Source organism: Peromyscus eremicus, chromosome 14 (assembly GCF_949786415.1).
Source record: "Peromyscus eremicus chromosome 14, PerEre_H2_v1, whole genome shotgun sequence".
Lineage (NCBI taxonomy): Eukaryota > Metazoa > Chordata > Mammalia > Rodentia > Cricetidae > Peromyscus > Peromyscus eremicus.
In genome coordinates this window covers 22,217,060-22,242,310 of record NC_081430.1, presented here as the reverse complement: position 1 = coordinate 22,242,310, position 25,251 = coordinate 22,217,060, and the positions used below count along the sequence as shown (strand labels likewise).

Sequence of the window (25,251 nt, the reverse complement as noted above, 5' to 3'; positions counted from 1 at the left end):
AGACCATGCTTGCAGAGCAGCTGGGCGGCCACGTGGAAACTCGCACATCTTAGCCCACCGTTTGCACCACACAGACACTAACTTCATGCAAACAAGACGCTAAATGTGAACGGCAAAACAACACTCGGGAGAAAACAAGGGGTAAACCTGAAACCTTGAGACAGACACAAAGAAACTAGAGATAAGCTCAAGCATTTATAATGAAATAGGACTTCAGTGATATTAAGAAACAGATGTCATTTATGGGAAAGGGAGACTACAGAGCAGGGCATGAATCTATAACACAAGCTTTGCAATGGACTTTGTACTGGAATATACAAGAAACAAATCAATAAAGTCAGACAACACAATGAGAAACAGGTAAGAGCTTTCCAAGTCTTTTATCCAAGAGGACATCCAAAGCACAGCTGAGTTAGAAAAAAATGAGCACCAGGATGATCAAAACCAAACCAAAGAGAAGACACCCAAAGCTGTGAGGATGTGGAACAGCTCAGACTCAGGCTGTCGGCCATTCTGTAAAACTGGTGGGCCAGGTCTGTGGTGATATATTGTATACTCCAATATATTGTGTACCTTTAATAAACTTATCTGGGGATCAGAAGACAGAGCCAGCCACTAGATTAGACATAGAAGCCAGACAGTGGTGGCACACACCCTTAATCCTATCACTTGGGAGGCAGAGATGTCTGGATCTCTGTGAGTTCAAGGCCACACTGGGAACAGAGCCAGGCAGTGGTGGCACACATCTTTAATCCCAGGAAGTGACGTGGCTGGGTGGAGAACGGTGTATAAGTCGTGAGAGACAGGAACTAAGCAGCAGTTCAACTGAGACCCTCAGGGGTGAGGACTCAGAGGCTTTCAGTCTAGGGATTCGGGGAAACAGGATCGGCTGAGGAGTTGGTGAGCTGAGGTTGGCTATGGCTTGTTCTATTTCTCTGATCTTTCAGCTTTCACCCCAATATCTGGCTCCGGGTTTATAAGACCTTTTAAGATTCATATTACATGTGTCTACCTACTGAGTTAGACTATGGCACACTCCAGGTAGCGAACCATCACAGATGTAAACACAATCACAGCAGAACAGTTGGAAAACTACCCAAATGTTCATTAAGAGTAAAACAGGCACATTCTTGTATGCCCCACAGGGCAGCGAATCAGGGACCACAGCCACCATCAATCACTTATGTGAATTTTGCAATCATGACCCAGGCAAACTGTTCTAGATTCATAAAGACAAGCACTGCATCACCCCAGTCACAGAAAGCTCACGGACAGGCCAGACCGCAGCTTTACGAGTTGCGTTCCATGTGGGGAGTGAGTGGAAGGCAGGAGGCCCTGGGTTACTCGTAATGTTCTCCTTTGAAGTGTTACATCCTGTGACCAATATCTTCCCTGGCCAGGCGACCACCCCTGCCTACTCCCAACCCAGACGGCCACCATTTTATTCTCTTCCCCGGTGAGTTCAGCACTTTTAGATTTTATATAAAACTGAAATCATGAAGCATTTGTCTTTCTGTGCCTGGGTGATTTTACTTGAAATGGTGTCCTCCAGATTTATCTATATTGTTGCAACAACAGGATTTTTAAGGCTGAACAGTATTCCACTATGTACACAAGTAATATTCTTTATTTGCTCATCTGTTGATGGTCATTTACACTGGTCCCTTATACTGGCTTCTGTGAATGATACCGAAAGGAACTTCAGAGTGCAGGCATGTCTTTGGCATGCTGACTTTAGTTCCACAGGATATATGCGCAGTAGTAGGGTTGCTGGATCACATGGCTTTCCTCTTAATAGAACAAATCATTTTAAAGGGCTGGAGAGATGGCTCAGCAATTAAGATGGAGTACTGCTCCTACAGAGGACTGGAGTTTGGTTCCCAACACCCCTGTCAATTGCCTGTAACTCCAGCTCCAGCGCACCCTATGCCCTCTTTTGGCCTCCATGGGCATCTGTACTCTTGTATGTGCATACCACCCCCAACATATATACACATGATTAAAAACAAAATCTTTAAAGATTTCAGCAGCTCTATATTCTTCCACAATGCTGTAGGAATTTACATTTCCACAAGCCACGTGCAGGAGGACCTTCCTCTACTCTCAGGTTCGTCATTACCTCTTGCACGGCATCCCGTCCTTCATCTCTTGTACGCCATCCCGTCCTTTACCTCTTGTACGGCATCCTGTCCTTTATCTCTTGTACGGCATCCTGTCCTTTATCTCTTGTACGGCATCCTGTCCTTTATCTCTTGTACGGCATCCCGTCCTTCATCTCTTGTACGGCATCCTGTCCTTTACCTCTTGTACAGCATCCCGTCCTTTATCTCTTGTACGGCATCCTCTAGGACCAGGATGCTCCAGTGGTTTTCCTTTGCATTTCCGACAATGAGTGGTGTTGAACATTTTTCATATACCTGACGGTCATTTGTATGTCTTTTTTTTTTTATTTTTTTTTTACTCTTTTCCTTACAGTTGGGTTTTGAGTTCTTTGCATAATTTGGATAATAGCCCCTTATGCTGATTGGTTTTATCAACTTGACACAAAACTAGATTATCTGGGAAGAGGGAATTTTAATAGAGAAAATGCCTCCCTAAGATTAGCCTATAGTCAAGTCTGTGGGGCATTTTTTTTTTTTGATTAAGGATCGATGTGGGAGGTGTCCAGGTCACTGAGGGTGGTGCCAACCCTGGGCAGGTGGTCCTGGGTTGTATAAAAAAAGCAAACTGAGTAACCCAGTAAGCATCATCCCTCCATGGTTTCTGCTTCTGTTACTGCCTCTGTTCTTGCTTTGAAGTCTTTCCCTGAATTCGTTCAATGTTGGACTATGATGTGGAAGTGTAAGATGAAATAAACACTTTTCTCCCCAAGTTGCTTTTGGTCATGTTTTACTACAGCATTAGAAATCCTAACTAAGATACCCTTATCAATACACAGTTTGAAAACTTATCCATTTCACAGATTTCTCTCTGTCCTGTCGAATGCTTTCTTACTTGTACTGATGTGATGTCATCTGTTCATTTCTGCATCTGTTACCTCCAGAAAGTCCCTGCCCCGAGTAAGGTCACAGGAGAGCTTTTCTCGGGTTTTCTTCTACTAGCCTTAGAGTCTCATGTCTTATAATTATGCTTTTAGATTATTTTTGAAGTTGGCTTTTGTGTAAGTGTGAGGCAGGGTCTAATTTAATTCTTTTCATGTGATTCCCAGTTATCTCCACACCGTCTATCAATGAGACTGTCCTTTTCCATTACATAGTCTTGATATTTTGGTTTAAAATCACTGATCAAATGTGCATATTTATTTCAGGGCATTTAGGTGCTCTGTTTCTTGAATACAAATAATAAGTGTGCTCATCTTATAAAAATTACTTGAGCTATTCACTCACAATAGTGCCATTTATATAGGCATGTTTAGCTCAATAAAAGTTGTTTTCAAAGAAGGAGGTACTCACAGGGCTGAAGAGATGCTCAGTCATTAAGAATGGGCACTGCTTTACACAGAATTTGAGTTTGGTTCCCAGCACCCACATCAGGTGGCTCTCAACCACCTATAATTCCAGCTCCTGGGGATCAGGTGCCCTCCTATGGCCTCTGTGGGCACCTACACTCAGGTGCATGTTGCCCCTATTGCTTCCTGCCATGCACATAATTAAAAACTCTTTACCATGAAAAAAATGGTAATAAAGCATTAAGAACATATAACCGAGATGATGATATATTAGACGTTTGTGAACTACCACAAACAAACCATCTGCTCCAAATGGAAATTTTCCATAAAAGGAAAGAAGGTAGGGTAAGATTACTATGAGCTCCCGGGAGGGACAGTCTCCCACTCTTACATAACACTGCAGTGTATACCTGAGACATCTAACCCCAGAGAAGCTCCAAAAGGACGGGGGTATGCAACCCATCAATAAAGTAGCCATCAGCCACATGTGGTTACTAAACACTGGTGATGGAGCTGGTCTAGATTGAGACATGTTTAAGTAAAATTCAGGCTGTCAATGACTTAGTCAGAGGATTAAGAACATGGAAAACATTTCTGTAACTTAGGTTCACAAGTTATTTATTATTATTATTATTATTATTATTATTATTATTATTGTTTTTTTCGAGACAGGGTTTCTCTGTGTAGCCTTGCGCCTTTCCTGGAACTCACTTGGTAGCCCAGGCTGGCCTGGACTCACAGAGATCCACCTGGCTCTGCCTCCCGAGTACTGGGATTAAAGGCGTGCGCCACCACCGCCTGGCCACAAGTTCTTTGTTTTTAAGGATTTGAATCAAAGTATACCATGAGCATGTACACACACATAGGTACACAGACAGAAGTGGACAGCTGTATAGTCTTGTGAAGTAAGCACACTCATGTTACCAAGGTTGTGTTAAGAAAAAAAACACCTGCAGGACTCTAGAGGTTTCCTTGTGCACCTCTGAGAATAGTTCTCAAAGAAACATACAAACCTGATTTTAATACAGTAAATTAATTTTATCTGATCTTGAACTTTACAGGAGTGAGTTATACAATGAAGCTCTTTTCTTTCCATGTGATTCATCTATTTGTAATTTATTTGTAATTCATTTCCCTGGAGCCCCAACATTCTATAATCCACTCTTCTATTACTGTACATATGGGCTATTTCTAAGCCTTGGATATTATAAATTAGCTTCTATGAATGATTCTACATTTCCTTTTTGAAGTCTGAGTACTATATTATACCTAGATATCATTCCCACGGTGGTTTGAATTTGCATGGCCATAATTGTGATGAAGCTGAGCACATTGTAAGTGTTTTTGGGTCATGTGTATGTCAGCTGCCACAATGTGCCTATTCAGGCATTCTGCCTGCTTTTGCAAACTATTATTTTTTTCTTACTGAACAGTAACAATTCCTGGGGGAAGGGTGGCAAGGTGGCTCAGTGGGTAAAGGCAAGCCTGACAACCTGAGTGTGAGTCTCAGAACACAAAGATGGGAAGAGAGGGCCAGCTCCACAAAGTGGTTCTCCGATATTCACACAGGCGGCATGGAATACGAATTCCCCAGCCTCATTATGCACTTGTTTGTGTACATACAAAAAAAAAATTAAAAATCCTTTGGATAACTTTTTATAATTTTTTAAATGGATTTCATATCAAAATTATATTTTTAATGTAAATATAAATTTAACTTTATCTGTTTTGTCTTATTTTTACATTAAAAATATAGCTACCTCAAATTTTAAATTTATATTTAAAGCTTACTTTCTATTTCCATTGGACATTGCTACCCTAGATAATGTCTGACCATGAGTGTACTTTGGAAAGTCATTCTATCTAATGTTGAATGTACAAAGATGTACAAAAATATGTTACTGGGTTCTGAGGTTTATTATAAGTATTTTAATTAATTGTTTAGATTTACTATTAATGATTGTTGTCATTGTGTGTGTGCATGTGTGCTGTGGTCATACATGGAGGTCAGAGGAAAACTCCGTGGTAGCAATTCTCTCCAGTCATTTATGTGTATACATATACATACATACGTTATTTATGTGTATATATATGAATACTAGATGCACGGTTTGTCATATATATGTCATAAATTTTCTCTTTAAATAATTAAAAAGGAGAAATCCATTATTAACAAATGCAGACTGCATGACAAATGACCGTTTAGAACAGGGTTAGTTATGGGAAAGCCTGCAGGGACAGTGTGAGTAAGGAGCTTAGAAGCCACTGTACTTTCTGACGTGAGAGCATCCTCCAGCCACTGAGGTCTGGAATGGAAGAATCTCGAACATCCATATTCCAATTTTGTTCACAGAGACTCTCCTCCTAAATAGGAAATAACTGATGTCTACATGATCCACGCTAAAACAAAAGAGCCTCCTCCCACCTTGTGAGTGCTTTAGACATTGCTAAGCTGTTTATGTTTATTGTAGAGCTGCTGTGTGTGTCCTTTGACAACAGACACATTAAAACAGCAGCTCTGTGCTAGCTTCATTTACATAATGCCAGGGAGCTGCAGCTGTAAGGACGCTCAATCATGTTTAATGCCTCATCAAAGTATAAGCTCCTTTTTTCCTTCTTACCTCAGCTAGTTTTACTGGAAGAAAGCAAATATTACATGGCTGACTACCCTCAGCCACCACCCCCATTTTACATGTTATTCCTGCATAATTCCTATCCATCACTGGCTCGGAATGCTACTTCTTTTATTAACATTTTAAAATTGACTCTCTTGAAATATCAACATTGCTCTGAATATTGGAGTTTTGTGTCTAAATGGACTGAATTAAGCAGGCTCATAATTTTAAGTTCTTTTCTCCATTTGAACTCTGATTTAGGTAAGCAACAAGTAAGACTGTCAGGTCACTGTATAATCCAGTTTCTCAAGGTTACAATCAGGTTAAATGCTGGCTGGAACCTGTCACAGGCATTAAAAGGCATGTTTTAAGAAACAGCGTGGGGGGGGGAAGGGGCAGCACACTGGTAAGGAGAGAAATGCATAGTGGTAATGGAAACAGACTAGATTTGTAAGTGCTTTTCTGCTCTCCATTGGCCCTGCGCCTGAGTTCGGTCTATCTGAAGCATGTGTACAGATACTAAAATTTTTTTTGTCTTGTTTTTTCTGAATAATTTTAAAAATGAGATGGGTGATCTTGCTTTTTTTCCTTTACAAAAAGTCTGATATGGAAAGAATGGATGGAGATGCCTGTGTCTACACACCTCTCAGGGACCAGAGAAGTAGCCACAGCCCACGAGCGACAACTTTTCAAGATCTTGCATCCTTAAGTCTCTACAAGGATTTATACTGGTTTCTGAAGTCTGCCGCGGAAACAGTAACAGTCAGAGCCACGAATCATAGTACTACACACTACGTTATGCCAAGTACTGGATACACGATCTTATTCAACTGCCGTTATGACCGCTGGGGTGGGGATTACTGCCCCTGTTTCATGGATGAGAAACCTGATGCTGAATTATCTGCTCTAGGTCACATAATAAATTACAAAGCTAAGATTCAGTCCAGGCCACGGATTTGTATGTGGGAACAGGGTGACAAGTAAATGGACTAGGGGACTTTACTCATGGAGGCAAGTGGCCTTGGATGACGATAAGTCAATACGGTTTAGTAGAGCAATTTAACATAATAATTAAAGGCATTGTTACAGAGGGCCGATTCTCATCCTCCTTGGCACTTAGGACCGCTGGAAAGCCTCAGGCTCCTCAAAGGTCGTGGTCATGGCTGCCTTTCTCTTAGTGTCCGTCTGTCTCTTGGCTGTCGTCTGAACCTAAGGGTCCATGGCTGCAGCCCACTCTGTTCCCGTTTCCTCTACTTTCTCTTCCTTACTTGAACAAGTGGAGCTCAAGGATAAGCAAATGCTAGACTCCCAGAATGTCTCTGATATCCTAGATATTCCAGGACGTCCACAGCACCAACCTCAGTTCCAGGTTGGCTGCACATCACAGGGGAGACTGTGAGCCCAGGAAAGAACAGACTGCTCGGGGGGTGCCTAGTGGAGCTCAGTGCCTCACTAAACAGATGGACAAATCCACGTATGATTCCCTGTAAAATGGGGGAAATGATGTCCCCTTCCTCCAGGGGTGTTGTGAGGGTAAGATGAGCCTAATTCATTAACTGACTTAGAAAGGGCCTTTAGCTTACAGCACATGAAAACTTCCAAGAGACCTGGAGGAAAGACAAAGATGAGTCTGCATCTATTCTCTAAGCTGAAATTATGGCTAAGATGCACTATGTTTTATTTTATTATTACTGGTATATTTTTACAAAGGGTAAAAGTCATTTTTCTAAAAAGTGGTAAAATTCCTTACTGTCAAAAGGAAGTCATGGGTGATACAATATACTCAAAGTCGTCAACATGTATTGCTCAAGAGAACTTAAACAGTGTGATGCAAGGTCCTCTTTGAGGCAATAACTTCTTTTTATATACATACAAATTTATTTATTTTACATCCCAGCCCCAGTTTCCCCTCCCCTCTCTGTTCCCATCCCCCAATTTATTCCTCCATTTCTGTTCAGGAAAGGTCAGGTCTCCCATGAGTATCAACAAAACCTGGCATATTAAGTTGTAGTAAGAGTAAGCACCTCCCCACGTATTAAGGCTGGGCCAGGTGACCCAGTATGAGGAGTAGGGTTCCAAAGGCATGTAAAAGAGTTGTAGACAGCCCCTGTTCCCACTGTTAGGAGTCCCACAAGAACACCAAGCTACACAACTGTAACACATATGCAGAGGGTCTAGGTCAGTCTCATGCAGGTTCCCTGGTTGTCAGTTCAGTCTCTGTGAGCCCCTGTGAGCCCAGGTTAGTTTATTCTGTGGGTTTTCTTGTGGTGTCCTTGACCCCTCTGGCTCTTACAATCGCTTCTCCCCATCTCCTGCAGGGTTCCCCAAATTCTGCCTAATATTTGGGTGTGGGTCTGCATCTGTTTCCATTAGTTGCTGGATGAAGCCTCTCCGATGACAATTGGGCAAGGTACCAATCTGGTCATAGGAGATGGCCAGTTCAGGTTATGTATCTGCTATTACTAGGACTCTTAGCTGGGGTCATCCTTGTGGATTCCTGGGAGATTCCCTTGAGCCACATTTTTACCTGACTCCAAAATGTACCCCCTTTCTAGTAGTCTCTTTTAGTACTTTTCAGTATTCCCCCTCTATACCCACAACCTGATCGCTCATGTTCCCATCCCTAACCGCCCTCAGTCTACTCATGAAATCTCTTCTATTTTCCCTTCCCAGGAAGATCTGGGCATTCCCCCCATGAACTCTCCTTATTACCAAGACTCCCTAGTCTGTGGATTGTAGCATAGTTATCCTTTATTTTACAGCTAGTATCCACTTATGAGTGAGTACATATGATGTTTTATCTTTCTCAGTCTGGGTTACCTCACTTGGGATGAATTTTTCTAGGTCCCCATTCATTTGCCTTCAAATTTTCTGGTGTCCTTGTTTTTAACAGCTGAGTAATACTCCATTGTGTAAATGTACCACATTTTTTTTTTATATCCATTCCTCAGTTGAGGGACATCTAGGTTGTTTCCAGGCTCTGGCTATTACAAATAAAGCTGCTATAAACATAGTTGAACAAGTATCCTTGTGGTATGATTGAGCATCCTTTGGGTATATGGCCAAGAGTGGAAGAGCTAAGTCTTCAGGAAGATTGATTCCCAATTTTTTGAGAAACCACTGCTCAGTCTACAGAATGGGAAAAGATTTTCACCAACTCCACATCCAACAGAGGGCTGACTTCTAAAACATATAAAGAACTCAAGAAACTAGATATCAACAAACCAAATAATCCAATTATAAATGGATTATTATTTACAGAGCTAAACAGAGAATTCTCAAAAGAACAATCTCAAACAGCTGAGAAACACTTAAGGAGATGTTCAACATCCTTATCTATCAGAGAAATGCAAATCAAAATGACTCTGAGATCCCATCTTACACCTATCAGAATGGCTAAGAACAAAAACACAAATGACAGCTCATGCTGGAGAGGATGTGGAGCAAGGGGAACACTCCTCCATTGCTGGTGGGAGTGCAAACTTATACATCTACTTTGGGGCAATACTTCTTTAAGTACATCTGTATTTTTCTGGTTTTTTATTGCTATAACAAAGTATCTAATGATAAATAAAGAGACTTTGTGCTCACAGTTTCGAAATTATAGGACATGGTCATGAATATCTCACGGCATATGGAAGGAGCTTATAGAAAGGGGGACATCATATCTGAAAGCAGAAAGCCAGAGGGTGATTTGGGTTTTACTTACTCTTATAATTAACTGGTCCCATAGTCTCTTCTGAGAACATGGCCCTAGTGACCTAACAAAGGCACCGCCTCTTAGAGGTCCCACCACCACCCCGAAAACCAAGCCAACTGGTACAGGGCCCTCGGATGGACAAGCCACATCCAAACTACAGCATCATGGAAGGGGAAACAGGTGGGACTGAGACCACTTAACACACAGAGAGTAAAACTACTTCATTGTCACGCTGAGCAGAAAATCAGCGCCTGGTAGATGTATTAACGGAAAGTTAACTCCCCAAGTTCCTTTGACTTCTGCTTGTTGGTTTGAACCCCTAGTCAGTCAACTCCAAGCCTGCCAATCCTCCTCCAATATGTGAGGTCCTCCTTTCACTGTCACTATTCAGGATCAGGCTCTGACTGTCCATCACCCCGCCAGTGTGTTTCACACGACGATCCCCTAGAAAGGCACATGGATGTGTGTTTATAACTGTCAATGTCAGGAAATGAGGGTTTCTCTTAAGAACTTAGGCCGGCCGGGCGGTGGTGGCGCACGCCTTTAATCCCAGCACTCGGGAGGCAGAGACAGGCGGATCTCTGTGAGTTCGAGGCCAGCCTGGACTACCAAGTGAGTTCCAGGAAAGGCGCAAAACTACACAGAGAAACCCTGTCTCGAAAAACCAAAAAAAAAAAAAAAAAAAAAAAGAACTTAGGCCGATGCTCTGTAATACCTTTGGCTTTATCTTTTTCTGTACTGATTCATGACCAACGGTACATCACATTGTACTGTGACACCTCTGACCATTCCGCTACTTCCTTTCTGCTCCATGCGCTCTTGGACCCTGTCCTTCCTAGTAATCTCTAGCAGATGAAAACATGCTAAAGCTCCGTCCTAGGTGCATCTACTTCTTGGCCAGCTTTTTAATGGGCTCCCTTCATAAGTAAAGTCCAGATCTCAGTTACAGACCAACTGAACAATCCTCAACACTGCTGTATTGCCTGAGTTTTCAGACTCAGTATCCCTAGACCTAATAAGAAAGATCCTCCCCCGATCATTCATCTACTATCTATTAAGTAAGCAGCTACAGGTTTAGACATAGACTCAGTATCCCTAGACCTAATAAGAAAGATCCTCCCCCGATCATTCATCTACTATCTATTAAGTAAGCAGCTACAGGTTTAGACATAGACTCAGTATCCCTAGACCTAATAAGAAAGATCCTCCCCCGATCATTCATCTACTATCTATTAAGTAAGCAGCTACAGGTTTAGACATAGACTCAGTATCCCTAGACCTAATAAGAAAGATCCTCCCCAGATCATTCATCTAGTACATATTTAGTAAGCCCCTGCAGGTTTAGACACAGACCAAGGCTGGTGGTCCCTCCATTGGCGGAGCTTTCAGTGTGGGTCTGCAAATGTGAAAGGTGAAAGAACACATGAAACCATGGACAGGAGGAGCTCTCCTAGTTAACAGTGCTACATCAAGTCTAAGAGAAAAGTCCGTTTGTTTAGTCTGGGTCCCTAAGGATGAAAAGAGATTTCCTAAGTGAAAAGTGAGGGTAAAGTGAGCTCAGGTGGGAAGCGGCATCCGAAGACTCTGAGGACACGTGGGATGCAGGAATGCTGCAGAAGTGGAACACCAAGGTGACTGTGACAGAGAAAAGGGCAGAGTCACCTATGTACAGGGGAGGATGAACAGTGGGCAGGAGATGGCATCTACCCTGGGTCGCAGTGACAGTATGTCTGTGTGCCAGGTGGCTGAGCTGGGCAGGATGGTTAAGGCAGGTTTGTTCTGTGAAGACAGACAGATAAACCTGTAATGGGGTGAGAGGCGAACTGGACATGTGTATAAGGAGTTGGCAGTAAGCATCATTAACTTTATGTGGTCTATTAAAAGGAGAAAAAAAAAAAAACCAAACCAAAAAAAAAAAAAAAAAACTAGGGCAAGTAACTCCTGAGCTGAAATCTGAAAAATAAACATGGGTTCCCCAAGATGGAAATGACTTCATCAGGCAACAGGCCACCATGTCCGGAATTACAGAACTATGAGAAGAAGCAAATCAAATAAAGGCTAGCCCAACACCAGCCCCGCTGGCCCAGAGGAGAAATGTTCTTATTCTCAGAATGTAGGGCCCCTCCCACATCACAGCTAATCAGTGGGTCAAAAGTACTCAGCGAAAGGCACTGCTTTTCTTTCTGAGGTCATCACACACTCAGTCCGTGCAGGTCAGCAAAAGTCAACCTGACATGAGCTAGAGTCACCGGGGAAGAGGAAACCTCAGCTGAGTAATTACGAATTACCAACTGATACAGGAGCATCCAGCCCACTGTGGACTTGGGCAGGCGGGCCTGGACTGTGTAAGAAAGGCAGCTGAGCAGGCCAGGGAAAGTAAGCCAGGAAGCATCATTTCTCCACGGTTTCTGCTTTGGCTTCCTTCAGTGCTGGAGAGTGACGCTTGAGATGAAACAAACCATTTCCTCCCACGTTGCCCTTGGTCATGGCATTTATCACAGCAACAGAAAGCAAACTAGAACACAATGCTTCATCATAAAGAACACCAAGTATCAGCAAAAACGGACTCATGGAACACGTCAATTAACAACTGTTTGCTGAATTAAAGTTCTATAAGCCCTTATGTAACTAAGAAATAAGAGAGTAAACACACATTGTGGTACTTTTCAGGAGCTGTGCTAGCTCCCAAATAAAGGACCAAGGAAGAAAATCCCTGTGAGGCCAAACATTCAGGCAGGAAAACAGAAGCAGGGAACATGAGGTGCTCTTGGAAAAGGATGTAACAAAGTGGGTCAGAATGAAACCATAGACAAATTACACATTATTAAAAATGGAGAAGGCTACATATTCTTATGTGTCTGAAAAAGACTCTACCTACAAATCCTGCCATAATCAAAGATTTGTCACAGTTTTTTATCATTTCAGGCAGAGAGCAGAATTTAATCCTTCATCTCTTTCCTCCTTTCCCAAGCTATGCATGGAGTTAAGAAATCACTTAAATGAACTCCAAAACGTTCTTGCAGACATCACTAAACTCTGTCCATACCAATGAATTCCAATGACATCACTGTTTCCATGGTAACTAATGTACTTCAAAGGGAGGAAAACAGAACAAGACTGAAAACCAGGGAAAAGGAAGACAGTGGAATAAACTGTGTAGCGTCGCCCCTGCATTTATGGAATGTGTTTGAATTTCCAACGCTTGGCCATTTCTTAGACTCTGGGGCTTTTAAGAACCACCAGGTTCTCCGAAGTCGTCACAGTCACTTCTCACCAATAACCAAGACCCACTTTTCTGGGGAGCAGTACCATGTCCGTCAGGCTGCACACAGTGCTCAGGGCTGGCAAGTTCTCGTTCACTGTGAGCCTTACTACAGTACACATATGCTGTTCCTTGGGTTTATGAGATGATTAAGACATTCTACCTGTTTTAAATTGTTTTTGCAGCATAGAGGACAAATGATTAAAATCAGGGCATGAAAAGAGGGCTGTTGTCGTAGAGATACAGCAGGCAGATGTCCAAAATGCCAGAGGGAGGGACGAGTAATTCCATCTTGGAAACAGCCACAGAACATGCAGCCCCGGTGACCTTCATTTCTATGCCATTTAGTCCCAACACACCCATGACCACATCCTGGCCCTGTCAGGACCCAGAACTGCCCTAACTCTACAATCTTAACATCACGGGTGTGACCTCAAACAGCTGCTTCCTCTTTTCATTAACCCTGGATGCAGCCCTATGCGCCCACTCAGCCCACTACCCCTCACTTCCTGGTGATATTCCCTTGTTACCATCCTCAACTTTTACCCTTACGTGGCATCTAGCCAGCAATATCCCAGCCTGAGCTCAGTGACCGGCTTCTCTCCCCCCCCCCCCCCCCCGTTCTGTTCTGTAGGAATTATCTGGCCTACTCTCTGTCTTGGAGACCAGGGGGGAAGAATTCCATCACAACATATGAGACTGTTTTCTTCATTATTTATAGGTCAAGAAGTGTCACAGGCATCAGAGGACAATAACACCTGAACTAAAAGTCTACATGCTGAATGTGGCAGCTATGGTCATCAGACTTGGAATAAACAGAGTCCAGGACGGGCCCGACCCACAGCCACTACCATCTCAAATGACAGTGATAGTTGAAATGACCTGCTACTATAAAAATGATCATTTCTGAGGGGAAACGAGAGAGAAAATCTGATTCCTGCTCTTTGAAAACCAATTTCCTTCAAGGAATTGCTCAAGTTGAGTGTGGTAGGCGTATGTCTCTACCTTCACCCCAGCAGTCACATGCAGGCAGGCAGAGGCCTAGCACCTGGACCCTGAAGTGATCGTAACAGGCCGATGGTCCTGCTACCTACTTTCTGCCAGGGAGGATTACAGATCACTTGTTAACTTGGTGCCATCAATTTTGGTAGGAGGCTGCTTGTCTCTTCGCCACTTAATATTTTAATCTCACACTACTCAGTGACCTGCACCGCCATTACTTTATCTAGTCCGTCCTGGAGGACAGTACAAAGTCACACCGCTCTAAACACAGGCAACAGAGAAAGTTTTCTGTCTGCAGTGGCCATGTGGTTTTCATTGCCTTACATTTCTTCCCAGCTAAGTTTCAGAGCATAGAACCCTGGCTCTAAACTGACTGGTCCCATGTTTGGGTCCGCCAGTGAAAACAGCCGCGGTGACCTGGAGAGAAAGCAGTCAGGCACGTCCCTTACAGGCTCCTTCCCTCTCAGCAGAGGCCTTTTGTCTAGTCAGGGTGCACAGCTCCACTCCAGCTGGCATGGGAGTAGACACACTGCGGGGAAGGTCACCTTCCCTCTTCCATGCATACCGTCTTCAACTTTCAAGGGTCCTCTCAGAGAAAAACACTTAAGAAAGTGTCCCTGAACTGTTTCCTGTGTCATGGTCTCACTGAAGAATTTGAGGAAAGTTGTGAGGTCTCTCCATACCCGAACAAACAAAACTATAACACAGCTTGTGGTGGAGAGCAGGCAGCTTAGAGAATTATGAGAACTGTGAAGATAATACACGGGCCTGAGTTTCTATAAATTGTTATTGAGTATTATTGTGTATGAATGTGAGCACAGGCGTGTACTGCATGATGCACATGTGGAGGTCAGAGGGGAAATCTCTGAGTCGGTTCTCTCCTTTCACCTTTACCGGGTTCTGGGGATTGAACTCAGGTGATCAGGCAGGCACAGTGAGTACTTTACCCACTGAGACCAGAGTTTTAAAGGCCTTGTTTCTGTTAGATCTAAAAAGTACTTGGGGAGCCACGTGGACAGAAGCAACACAGAGGTCTTGTTCTAACTGACCTCGGGTACTCCTCCAGGGCTTTTGGGGAGGCACCCTAGAAGGGAGACCCTTTTCCTTACAGTAAGGAAGAGGAGTGTGTTTAATATATCGTTTCTTCCTCACAAGAATCTAGTGAAAGTCTGTGTCTGGTCTCAGTAGTGGCTCTCTCGAGCAAGCAGCTTGTCTTAACTACGTGCAAATGGACAGTGTCTTAATTGGTAGCATGTGTTTCTTCCTTTGGCTGCTAGAAAATTCATAGCATATTTAAGTTCCTTAATGGCACGCAATTTGTTTGCTGACTTTGGGCTCCATCTGATCTTAATTATTCTTTGTCTATTTTTATTACATTCTTACATTATTTGGTCATGTACAGACTATCCGGAAACACTCCCTAGAAGAACGTGGGCTATGGAGAGTTAAAACGTAGGCGGCTGGAGGAAAAGGAGCTCCCTTCCACCTTCTTGCCCACAGGTGTCCAGTCTATCAGGAAAGCATTGCCTGAGACGCTCACGTGACTCTGGCAGCATTTGGAGAACAGAGCTCTTTAGAAAGCCTACAATCCTGGAACCCTGCTTCACAATTCTTCCTGCTCAGCATCATGTCTGGACACTTATGTAGCCTTAAGTACGTTTTACAGGAACGGGAAAGATCAACCAGCAGCCTCATGAAGTTCTACAAAAGGTTCAACTAAAACTCGGATGCTGCTTTGTTAATGGCTTGGTTCTTGGGCTAGACGAGCCTCCTACTTTTACCAGTGAGGGTGTCAATGCTTACGGGCACGTGGACCTTTCGAAACATCTCTGCACCCTTGCGGGCATCCGTCAGCGCAATGTCCTGAGGTGTGGAGACGATCACAGCACCTGACCGAAAGGGAAACACAGCAACGCTATATTTTAATCCTTGAGAGAAAGCTTGCTTCCAACATGATTTTATTCACATGTTCACAGAGTCTGCTGTGATACCTGACCAGTACACACAAGTTTGACACAAGCCAATAAAATGGTGTCTACTTTCCCTTTCCTGCCCTTGACTCCTGGCTTCTGAAGTCAGCCAGAGCATTGCAACCTCTTCCCATTCAAACACGTGTTCGTGAGACGTGTACTGGGCCAGTCTTGCTGCCCAGAAGCAGGGGTCTAATGGCAAGCCAGAGAGAATGAGGATTGTCACATACAGTACCAAGCACTGTAACAGAAGAGGGGCATGAGGCCATGAAGTTCTAACAGAGGGACAAGAAGGAGCACTCCCAGGAAGAGAGGGTGGTGAGGACGATGTGTAGTGTGGAGAAGTGGAAGACAAGGAGAAACAATAGCGAAGGGGTTCAGAAAGAGGTCATTCCTAAGCTGAGTTCAAAAGTTGATATTCTGAAACACTCGCACTGTGGTAAATGGTTTGGGGGAGGGTGTAAAGCCAAGGGCTAGGGTAGAAATACGGATAAAGACTCGCCAGGCTTAAATGGAGTCTGCACTGAGTGATAGCAAAGAGGTGTTTTGGGTCCCCACTATTACCCTGCCCAGGCAGATGGCCCTGGGATAGTGTTCAGGGGGAAATGCAGGACTGATCTTCATTAAGTAGAAACAACGAAGGTCTAGTATGATTAACAGACTCTGAGACCTTCTTGAATTCTGTGGTTTCTTCTAGATACTCCAATAATGAGGATATTACAGATCACATGTGACCATCAGCTTATAACTACACAGAAACAGGACATTTCAGAGGCTAGAAGGACAGTCTATCAAAGCAAATGAAAACAGAGGCAGGATTAGCAATAAATATCTGATTAGATGAAGTAAGTTCAAACAGTGTCACAGAGTACTGTCTGAAGGTCTAGTGGGAGATGCTAGGTAAGGGAAAAGTGGCAGGGGGCCCAAGTGACCACAGCACACACGTGGGAAGACAGGCATACCAAGCTAGAACAAGCGAGATCTCACGGCACTTCAACAGGAAGCTCATCAAAATCTTTATCTTTCACATTAATGTCAATACTTTGGATTTCATTGATTTTTAAAAAATTTTTGGTTGCACTTCTTTGCTAAACATCTTATTTGTTTGTTTGTTTGTTTGTTTGTAGCTAGAGTTTTCTGGTCCTTCCTGGCCCAGGGTCAGGACAAATCTCTCTCACCCGCCAGTCCCACAGCCGCTTAGACCCAACTAAGTAAACACAGAGACTTATATTGATTATAAACCGTATGGCCGTGGCAGGCTTCTTGTTATCTAGTTCTTCTATCTTAAATTAACCCATTTCTATTCATCTATAAGCTGCCACATGGCTTGTGGCTTACCGGTACCTTACACCTCGCTTGTCATGGCGGCGGCTGGCAGCATCTCTCTGCCTCAGCCTTCCACTTCCCCAGAATTCTCTTCTCGGCTTGTCCCGCCTATACTTCCTGCCTGGCTACTGGCCAATCAGTGTTTTATTTACTACTGCTCTGACCTCTTGGGCTTTTAACTCTGAATTTGGCTCTGTGTTTCTTATTTAATAAGACTGCTCATCTACATTTGTTTGTTTAACTTAGAGGAAACTTTACAAGGAGATCTCTTAGCCATTACTGAAGTTTGAGATTCATTAACGTCAATACTTTGGATTTCATTCTTTTTTTTTTTTTACTTTCAGTTGCACTTCTTTGTTAAACGTTCTGTTTGTTTGTTTGTCTGTTTGTTTATTCTAGAGGAAACTTTAGAAGGAGAGTTCTTAGCCATTACTGAAGCTTGAGACTCAAATACATAAGGATTCAAAGTCTGATCCCACAGCTGATGGGCTGCGTGAACATGGAATCACTCAACCTATGTGGACTTCTGTTTCTTCACCCACAAAGTGGCACAGTAACACCTGCACAGTAACACTAGACACAAATGTCTGATATGATGATGCCTTGCATCCAATGAGAGATACTTGCTGTTAATATCATCACTACTATGTTTATTACTATTAATAAAATGTTTCAGAAGTTGCCAGAAAGGTAATTTCCTTGTGCCATTAGACAGATCATCATGAATGGCTCCAGCTTTCTTTTCTTAATTTCTCTGCTTAACAAACTAAAAGCTAGTCAATAGTTCTTTTCTTTTAAGATGATGAATCACATCTCTGCAAAATTATTCTCTACACATACAAAGTATTTCCAAAATCTGCCACCATCTCAATTCTGTTATAAATATATTTTCATATTCAGTCATGTGGAAGAAATTAATCCTAGCTCTGGCCCCATCTAGCTGTGACTAATCTTGGGCAAGAAACTCAGAAAGACCCCAGGTTTCAGATTCCTTGACTGTAAACTGGTGTATGTATTAGACAGTTTCCAAGGTCTCCTATGACTGCATTGGCTCCTAATTGTATTTCTAAACCCAGTCCCTGTTCAAGGTCACTGCTCAGGTTATCTTACTCAGTGGAAGTACTGCCCCTCCTTCATCTCAGGCTGATCTCAGATCATTCTCCTCATACAGGAACAAGGAGCTTTGTTGACTATTTCCTCCCAACCTTCTCCCTCACAATAAACAACTATGCAGGGGGTTCTTTATTGCATTAGTTCTAAAAAATGCTCCCAACTCTAGTCACAGGACATAAATGCATTCTTGCTCAACCATTCTTGTCTACCATCTGCATCTCATTGCATAACACGGATTCATGTGTTTATGGTCTGTTTGTCCGCTAAGGACTGAGTTATTGGAGCCTTGGTCCTCAGTGTGGTGGTACTGAGGTGACAGGACCTTTAAAAGGTAGGGTTCTGATCCTACTCTCCTGCTTTTTGTGGTTACATACTCAAATCTAAAGATATGAAGGGGAAGTGGAAAAATGGGTGGGGGACTTTATCTGGAGGCAGTGGATGGAGGGAATCGCTAGGCAAGCGGGGGTGGGGAATGAAAAAAAGAACCCTAGGGTGATTGAAAAAGCAATAGGGAAACGTGAGTTTAGGTTTATTTAAAAACACATTTAATATGTAAATACACGTACACTTTGGAGATGCCAGTACCTTGGGATGATCACTAGAAACAAGTCAATAAGCAGCATTCCTCCATGGCCTCTGAATCAGCTCCTACCTCCAGGTTTCAGCCCTGCTTGATTTCCTGTCCTGACTTTCTCCAATGATGAACAGTGCTATGGAAACAAACCCTTTCCTCCCCAATTTGATTTTGGCCAAAATGTCTTATCACAGCAAGAGTAATACCTAACTAGGACCATGTGTATACGTATATAAGTAATTTAAATGAAGTTATGCCACTAGGGCTGATAATTTCCCCAAGAGCCAAAGACTATCTAACAATAGAGCCATGCATGGAAACTTCTCTTTGAGTTGTTGGTCAAGGGACTCCAAGAGTCACCCCAACCAATATAGGCTATTGGTGTTGTCCTCGACTGCCTCCCAGAAGTAGAACCTATTGCTGAGGACTCCGCACACTCAGACACAGAACTCAGAAGAATCAAGCTGGAATTGACCTGGAAGCCTTCTCCCTGAGGATGAGCCCTCACAGTATTCAAAGGTGCTATGCCAATTGCCAAGGGAGAAAAGCGATCAACAGTCCTATTCAACTGGTGACACAGACCAACCACAAAAATAACTGGATTGGCAAGGTATACATTAGTACAATAGTAGTCCTTTATCTCTGGGGTAACCAAAACCTGTCTAATTGGACTTAAAGCCCACTCAATAGGAGGGAAATCATATCTGGTACTATAAACCTCGCCAATTACCCATGGCTAGAGAGGTCAGAGACCTGAGAAGAGAGTCTACTACTGCCATTTTCCTGAAATAAGATAATTTCCAACTGTATTCTAAATACTTATCCTTATATCCACAAATACATGTAGCTCTCACTCTCCACCAAAGAAGGTTCTTATTTTGCAATAAATGGAGACTATTAGAGAGATCCACAACTGGCCACTGTGCAGAGAATAAGTTACTGAAGAGTGCAACATAACTCTGTACCTAAGGCTCAGGGAAAGTCACAATGAGGGGCGGAGAGGGTCTAAAAGCCAGAAGAGCAGGATGTCTGCTGTGAGATAGTGTCTTCTGTATATGACAGGGCAGCAGTGCCCGTGAACATGCAATAATGTGGCTCCACAGAGCAAAAAAGATGACACCAACTAACAGCCCAGCACCGACAGGGGAGATTCCACATGGTCCCACCCATGAACGAGGAGCTGCAGAGGTCAGCTCTTGTTGAGAAACACAGCCTCCTCCAGGGATGAGCTTCCGCATAGGTCACCAATCCCACGTGGTCAGCCCTGGACATAGGTGCATGATGCAAGCAAAGCTAATGGACTCAGCAGGTTATACACATGTGTGCACATGTGTATGTATACATACACGTATGTACATACATGTAACAGTAATAATTAAAGAAGAGATCATGAATGGGGACACGAGGAACTGGAGGGAGGAGGGGTGGGAGTGTATTGCTCACCTATGAAATTCTCAGTCAAATAAAATTATTTAAAGGGGCAGGGGAGAGCCCTGTGGGAGGCGGCGAGGGAACTGTCCTTAGAGGGCTTAAGGTAGTTCTTTCCTGTGGTGCCTCACGAGGCCCGTGAGAAGTAGTTGTTATCACAGAGGCAGGCCCCTGAATTTCTAGTTTCCTATCTGATGATTAAATCCCTACTTTTGCATAAGCTCCTGGCATGATGCCTGCGAGCACACGGTAACGTTGCCAAGGGAGCCCTCATCAGAGGCCAATTGATGGGGATACCTAAGCTTGGGCTTTTAGATTCTCAAATCATGAGTTAAATAAACCCTTTTCTTTATAAAGTCTTGTGCACTTTGGGTATTTTTGTTTGTTTGTTTTGTTTTGTTTTTCGAGACAGGGTTTCTCTGTGTAGCTTTGCGCCTTTCCTGGATCTCACTCTGTAGACCAGGCTGGCCTCCAACTCACAGAGATCCACCTGGCTCTGCCTCCCAAGTGCTGGGATTAAAGGTATGTGCCACCACCACCTGGCCAGAGGCTTGTGCATTTTGATACAACAATGGAAGCAGACTAATGTCACAATCAATTCTATTTATTTTAATTTTTTTTATCACCCAAAATTAATAACAAAATACCCTAAACAAAACAGGCACTTAACAAAAGACTGCTGATCTGAAAAACTTCCCTTATTTTCAAAATCATCTATCTTACATTGGAACAGCATGAAATTTTAGTAACTCTTTAAGCCAGACGTCAAGAGCTCTGAATTCTGGTTTTGTTAACATGTTCTATAACTCTGATTAACTAACTCACTGAAACTCACTAGACCTCAGTGTATAAAATGAACATATTTAAACTGGCCCTATTTAACTCAAAGAAGCAGTTTCATTTTTTAAAAAAAGAATATAAAGGGGATTTAAAAATGTGCAGTGGCATTATTTTGATAGCTGTAAGAGTCTAGAGAAAGATTAAAGAGATTTAACTCTAACTTCATTAGCATCCATTCTATCTGAGTTTCTTTATACCTAGAATAGTGTCACTTAACTGTAATTGATAATTTTTCTTTTTCTTTCTTTTTTTTTTTTTTTTTTTTTTTTTTTTTTGGTTTTTTGAGACAGGGTCTCTCTCTGTAGTTTTGGTGTCTGTCCTGGATCTTGCTCTGTAGATCAGGTGGGCCTCGAACTCATAAAGATCCGCCTGGCTTTGTCTCCTGCGTGCTGGGATTAAATGCGTGTACCACCACCGCCCAGCTAGTAATTGATAACTTTTTTTTTTTTACAAGGATAGCAATCATTTTTCATGCTACCAAATCCTCATCTAGCATGTAATATGCCACAGAAACTACCAGCCAGGTTTATCAAAGATATTTTGGTATAATATCTTTTTTTTAAAAACAAAAGTATACACTGGGTTTTTTTTGTTTTGTTTTGTTTTTAAATAACTAAATCCTTAATTCCAACACAGCTTAGGGGCAATCATCTTGGTCCTTACATAGACATATCCTCTCTTATTCCAAAATTTTTATCATTTCATATAAGCCACCATTTCAAATAGTCCTCTAATAATATTCAGAACTTAGGAGAAATGCAACATAAACAAAGCTTCCAATAAAACGGCATTTTAGTCCTTAATCTACACATTATCATCCAAAAATTAAATTTTAAAGGAATTATGCCAATTTTCCTTGTGATTTATCTCACAGCTTAAAATATGACCTCTAAATTTGATGATGCATTCTATCTTTGCAGTTCTCAACTTTCTACTTGACACTCTTTAATTTCTTTATAGCTCATAACCCATGAGGCAGTAAGGTGGAGCCTCGAACTCCCTGCAGGAGGCCATCACTAGTGATGTCACTTCCAATCTCTGATGGAGGAGCTGGTAGGAAGCTTGTGCTCCCTCTACTGACCACAAGGAAACGTCAGCAGAAGTAACCAGATTGTGACTATTTGGGAGGTTAAGAGACTCTCTTGGGATGTCATGAAGAACCTCTATTCACTTCCTAGGGTAAATGTCTAAGCCCAGTTATATTGGTTGAATATACTTCTCAACTTTAACCTTTTTGGACCATCTGAGATTCACCACCAGAGGTTCAGAGTCTGTAGATTCTGACAAATATATAAACACCTCACAAAATAATTACTCAGAGTACCGCCTTAATTGTTAATTCCAATGACTAGAGAAAAATCTATAACTGTGTATCTGGATTTGGGTCAGAGTTCAGAGCAGTTAAACATGTAAAGTTAATTATTCCAGAGCTTAGCTGGTCATCATTACAGGGATGTAGAACTACTCAACAGTACAGCACAGCCTGTGGGGGCACAGATCATATCTGGGCTGAGAATCTCAGCATGGGAGCATAATAAACATGTACAGAACCTGCTCGGAATCATGCCTGCAGGATGGTGCGGCACCTTACAGCTTCTGAGCACATTAGCATAAAGGCAAAGGAGTCTCAAAGGCCATGAGCACTACCCTCAATGTTCACAGTGTTAGTGTTCACTGCTGCTGATTCTACTTCATTTATTTAGATACACACTCACAACAGAGGATCAGCATACACTGTGGATGTAGCGTGGGGCAGAGCATGTGCTTAGGATACATGAGAGCCCCAGAGCCGCATGTGAAAGGCAAACGGAAGAGCCACTCAACTTGTACTGGCTTATCATGATGTCAGGCATGTGACTGCTAGTAACTGTAGACTGGGGTCATCATTGTTAGCTCGCTTACATCTTCTGTCATATCTGAACTCTCTGAATTATAAACAGCATTATATGACACCAAGGAATGCCCACTAATATTAGTTATCAGATTAAATAAAATCTACCTCAATCATATTCACAGACTGTTTCAAACTATAATTCTTGAATGAGTCACTGTTGGGGGCTTCATGCTCTCTTCAACCAGTTAATAACTGACTAGAGTTACAAAGCACACATGTTTTATTAATTCAAACATTACTATATTTTGCTAGCTTTGGAAATAAATTTCCAAGCCAGCTGTGGTACACATGCTGGTATTCCCCACAGAGAGGCAGAGACAGGAAAACCTCACAGGTGTCCAGTCATCCTGGTCTACCTAGTGAGGGCTAGGTCACCCAGAGGCAAGGAGGGAGGCTCAAAACAAAGCAAGGCAGAAAGGGGAAGGAGGTGGGGAGACTGGGAGGAAAAGAGGGAAATAATTCTGTTAACTGGTCTAAAAAAGAACTGTCAAAGCAGTAGTGGGTGAAAACCCTACTACTGAAGTGACCGGTGGAAAAGGACATTAAACTTCATTTTTCATAACAGAAACTGGATACAACTCTAAAGCACTCAACAGAGAATGAGCTTCCAATCACTTGAGTTACTAACATCACCAAGAATTACCCCACTGTCCTGGCTGTAGCCCTGGCTGTCCTGGAACTTACTCTGTAGACCAGGCTGGTCTTGAACTCACAGAGATCCGCCTGCCTCTGCATCGTGATTACAGGCGTGTGCCACCACGCCAGTCTTCCTTTTTATTTATTTTTTAAACAGTGTCTTACTTTTTAGCCCAGGCTGGCCTTGAACTTGTGATTCCCTTGCCTTAGCCTCCTGATGAACGGATCGCAGCATGTGCTGACACTCCTCGCTCATAGCTTTTTGTTTGCTCATTCTCCTGGTGTGACTATAACCCAGGACTTGTGTGTACCGAGCAAGCTCTCTACACGGAGCTACTTCCCAGCTGACACACCAATTTTTATTCTTTCTTAAAAAAGAAACTCCAGCTAAGAGTGACTGCTCCTTCTTAACTAACTGTTACTAACCAGGTATGTTAACTGTTACTAACCAGGTATCTTAACTCTTATTAACCAGGTATGTTAACTAACCAGGTATATTGACTAACTGTTACTAACCAGGTATGTCTCAGAAGACAGAGGAACAAGGACTGGGACTTTTCAGAGGAAAGCTTTGGTTCCTAACAACGTAATGCTCAATATGTTCTGAACACCTTTCAGAGTCTCATCAAGCCTGGAACATCTACAACCAGATGAAAATTTAGATTGTGGGCTTGTTCTTTGTCAGTGTTTAATGGGCTTACATGTAGATTTTGATGTGGATCTGACCATACATTGGACATTAAGCTACTTCTGAACACTAAGCCAAAGGAATTTTTAACTGTCAAGTAAGCCATGAAGGAAATTCTCAAAAATTCCTCAACAATACAATAGAATGGACTATTATAAAAGCTTCTAGAACAAGTCCAGACAAGATGAGCAGCTGGGAGGGGCTCAGGGAATTTAGACACCTGACAGCTGGTTCGCAGTGACTCTGAAAGCTGACCAGTTAGAACCATCTGCAGATCTTTCACATGGGCTCCTCCATGTAACAGTGTAGAAAGGTACTCAATGTTAGGCTACTATATCCAATTTGCAACTGACAAACTATAACTTCTATTTGTAAAATGGATGTTCAGCTAAGTAAAATTCAGCCCTAGTTAGCTTTGTTTCTTCTTAAATTTAGATAGGAAACATTGCTGTTACTACTGGCATGACATTTAATTTTGGAAATTTGAGGTTCAGGCTGGGGATAAAGCTCAATGCTGGAGTGTCTGCCTTGTATGCAAAGGCCTAGCAATCCCCAGGAATAAATAAGTAAATAATGAACTATCAGAAATGCCCTAAAGATAAAATCGTAGAATTGGTTCTAGACTTCAACAGTTGCTTACATTTTTGTCCAACTACAGAAGAAATTTATTCTGGAAATAGTTTTCATAATTCAGTGACTAAAACAATAGCTGTCTATACCGCACAATTCTCGCCAAGCATCTGTGAGAGCCAGTC

General features: G+C 42.5%; 1 protein-coding gene across 1 annotated transcript in view; it reads right to left on the bottom strand.

The window, feature by feature from the left end:
• Nubpl (NUBP iron-sulfur cluster assembly factor, mitochondrial) overlaps positions 1-25,251 on the bottom strand; it is a 205,288-nt gene that overhangs the window by 11,819 nt on the left and 168,218 nt on the right. The window contains exon 8 of the mRNA XM_059279866.1: positions 15,831-15,916. Coding sequence (XP_059135849.1) covers positions 15,831-15,916 — 86 coding nt within the window. The remainder of the gene's footprint in view (positions 1-15,830; positions 15,917-25,251) is intronic.